The 2,250-nt window shown below is 39.9% G+C and overlaps 1 protein-coding gene across 1 annotated transcript; it reads left to right on the plus strand.

Annotated features, from left to right (window-relative positions):
• Positions 1-1,603, plus strand: LOC110785536 (F-box/kelch-repeat protein At1g23390). The gene has a single exon (XM_021989988.2). The coding sequence runs from the start codon at positions 350-352 to the stop codon at positions 1,502-1,504; it is 1,155 nt and encodes a 384-aa protein (XP_021845680.2). The 5' UTR covers positions 1-349; the 3' UTR covers positions 1,505-1,603.
• Positions 1,604-2,250: the final 647 nt, after the last annotated feature.

The raw sequence follows: 2,250 nt of genomic DNA on the forward strand, positions 1-2,250 counted from the left end.
CGTAAAATATTTTATTCTATTTCTATTATCAATTCACGCACTCGGTATAACTTTAATAGGGTAAACAAAGAGGGAGGAAATCGAGTATTGATCATTGTTTCGTCTAACCGTTATCCTTAATATGGCCGCTTGTTTTAAAATAACGACTTTGTTTCACAATCTTCAGATAAAGTGGGGCCAAACATTTGATATGATGAAAATGAAAAATATCCTGTTCATAATACATGCAAAACAACTGGCCTTTGTTATATATAGTGAACCACAAACTTTGTCACCTCTTCATTATTCAAAAACCTTCCAAAATAGAGGGAAACGGAAAGAGAATCATTGAGGTTAAACTGTTAAAGACATGAAGAGGCAAGAAGAAGAAGAAGAAGAAGAAGAAAAAGAAGGGTCACCAATCTATGGAGACCTCTTAGAAGAGGTCTTCGCTCGTGTGCCCCTCATTGATCTAGCTTGTGCATCTCATGTATCAAAATCATGGGAATTCGCGGTTTCATCTTCTTTAGTTCATATCAACAAAGTTAAGCCGTGGCTTATAGTTCAAACCCAAAAAACAACGTCCATAGCCAAAAGCATTACAACTCATGCTTATGACCCTCGATCAGGTACGTGGGTTGAGTTGTGTCAATTATCTATGCCTACTAAATATATCAAGCCCCTTCAATCCTCGGGGTCCTCCCTTTTCTATGAACTCTCTCACGAAGGACTATCCTTCTCGGTGGACCCCCTTCATTGTTCTTGGCACCACATCCCGCCGCCAAGTGTATGGCGGGTGGAACCCATCGTGGCCCTTGTCGGGCCCCACGTCGTTGTAGCCGGTGGAGGCTCGGGTTACTGGGATGAGTTGGATGACCCACTCACGGTCGAGATGTATGACATGGAGACCTCCCATTGGTCTAGGTGTCAATCCATGCCTAGCATCCTTAAGGACTCAGCAGCTTCCACGTGGCTTTCCATGGCATCCAATCAACACAAAATGTATGTAACAGAAAAAGCTTCCGGCATTTCATACTCTTTTACCCCAAAAATCAAGACCTGGGACGGGCCGTATAATCTACGGCCCGATCCAAGTGTCTATTTCTCAGCTATTGGATTCGCCGGCGATGATTTAATCATCGCCGGCTTAATTGGCCACGCCAAAGACGTCAAAACCCTCAAACTATGGAGAATCAACCTTGAAGTTATGGGATCAGACGAAATCGGGGAGATCCCGTTCGAGTTATTAGAGAAGTTACAGGGGGAGAACTCTTATTTCTTATCCTCGATTACATTATTGGCAACTAAAGATTTCATTTACATCTACAAAACTTCAGATCCAGAAGAAATAATTTTCTGCGAAATTATTGAAGGTGGATTATGCAATTGGGGAAGTGTGACAAATATAGTTTTGAATGATGACTGCAAAATTGGATCAAAAATGGTGATGAGCTGTGGTAGGGTTGATATTGCTGATTTGCACATGGCAATGAATTCTAGAAATCTCACATTTGTGGCAAAATAAAATAAAGTTTCAAAATCTTACATTAATTGTTGAACGTGTAATATAATCCAAGGGTTTTATGTTCTTGTGTTATTCATTAGCAGTTTTTTCTTTCCCCGATGCCAATCTCTATTTGCTTACCTTATTCACAACGTAAACTTCTGCATGTGGTTAGTTACATATTATTTCATCCGTGTCACAATTAGGCCTGGTTATCGGGCGGGGCGGGTCAGGGTCGGTGCGGGTCAAAAGAGGGTCGGGTATTGAAAGGGTCATTTTTAGAGGGTCGATAATGGGCGGGTCAAAAGCGGGTCGCGGGTCAATAGCGGTCATTATTGGGCGGGTCAATAAACGAGCAATGAAAAATGAAAAACAAAAGAGCCATGTGCAAGTACAAATAAATACGAAGCTATGCATGTAATTTTTTGTATCATTACTATTTTTATTTTCAAACTAATTGTAGTATAAGTTTGACCCTATAATGACCCTGTCCAATAAAGGCTCTGTCCAATAAGAGCCCTGCCCAATAAAAGCCCTATTAACTTGACCCTAACCCTATATCCATTGGACTACCCTGTCCAATAACCAGGTCTAGTCACAATACATATATGCATAAATTATAAGGGCTATACAAATAATAAATGGGAGAAAGAGAGTTTGAAATTGTTACATATTGTGCGTCAAGAGTATATAAAACTAAAAATTGTGTTATGCATATAATCACCTCAAATAAGAGATAAGAAAAATTATTCACAACGTTTTTTTTT

The sequence above is a fragment of the Spinacia oleracea genome, chromosome 1, assembly GCF_020520425.1.
Source record: "Spinacia oleracea cultivar Varoflay chromosome 1, BTI_SOV_V1, whole genome shotgun sequence".
Taxonomy (NCBI): domain Eukaryota; kingdom Viridiplantae; phylum Streptophyta; class Magnoliopsida; order Caryophyllales; family Amaranthaceae; genus Spinacia; species Spinacia oleracea.

Excerpts from the sequence above, each read along its gene's own strand:
- LOC110785536 (XM_021989988.2), top strand. The coding sequence starts at position 350 with ATGAAGAGGCAAGAAGAAGAAGAAGAAGAAGAAGAAAAAGAAGGGTCA.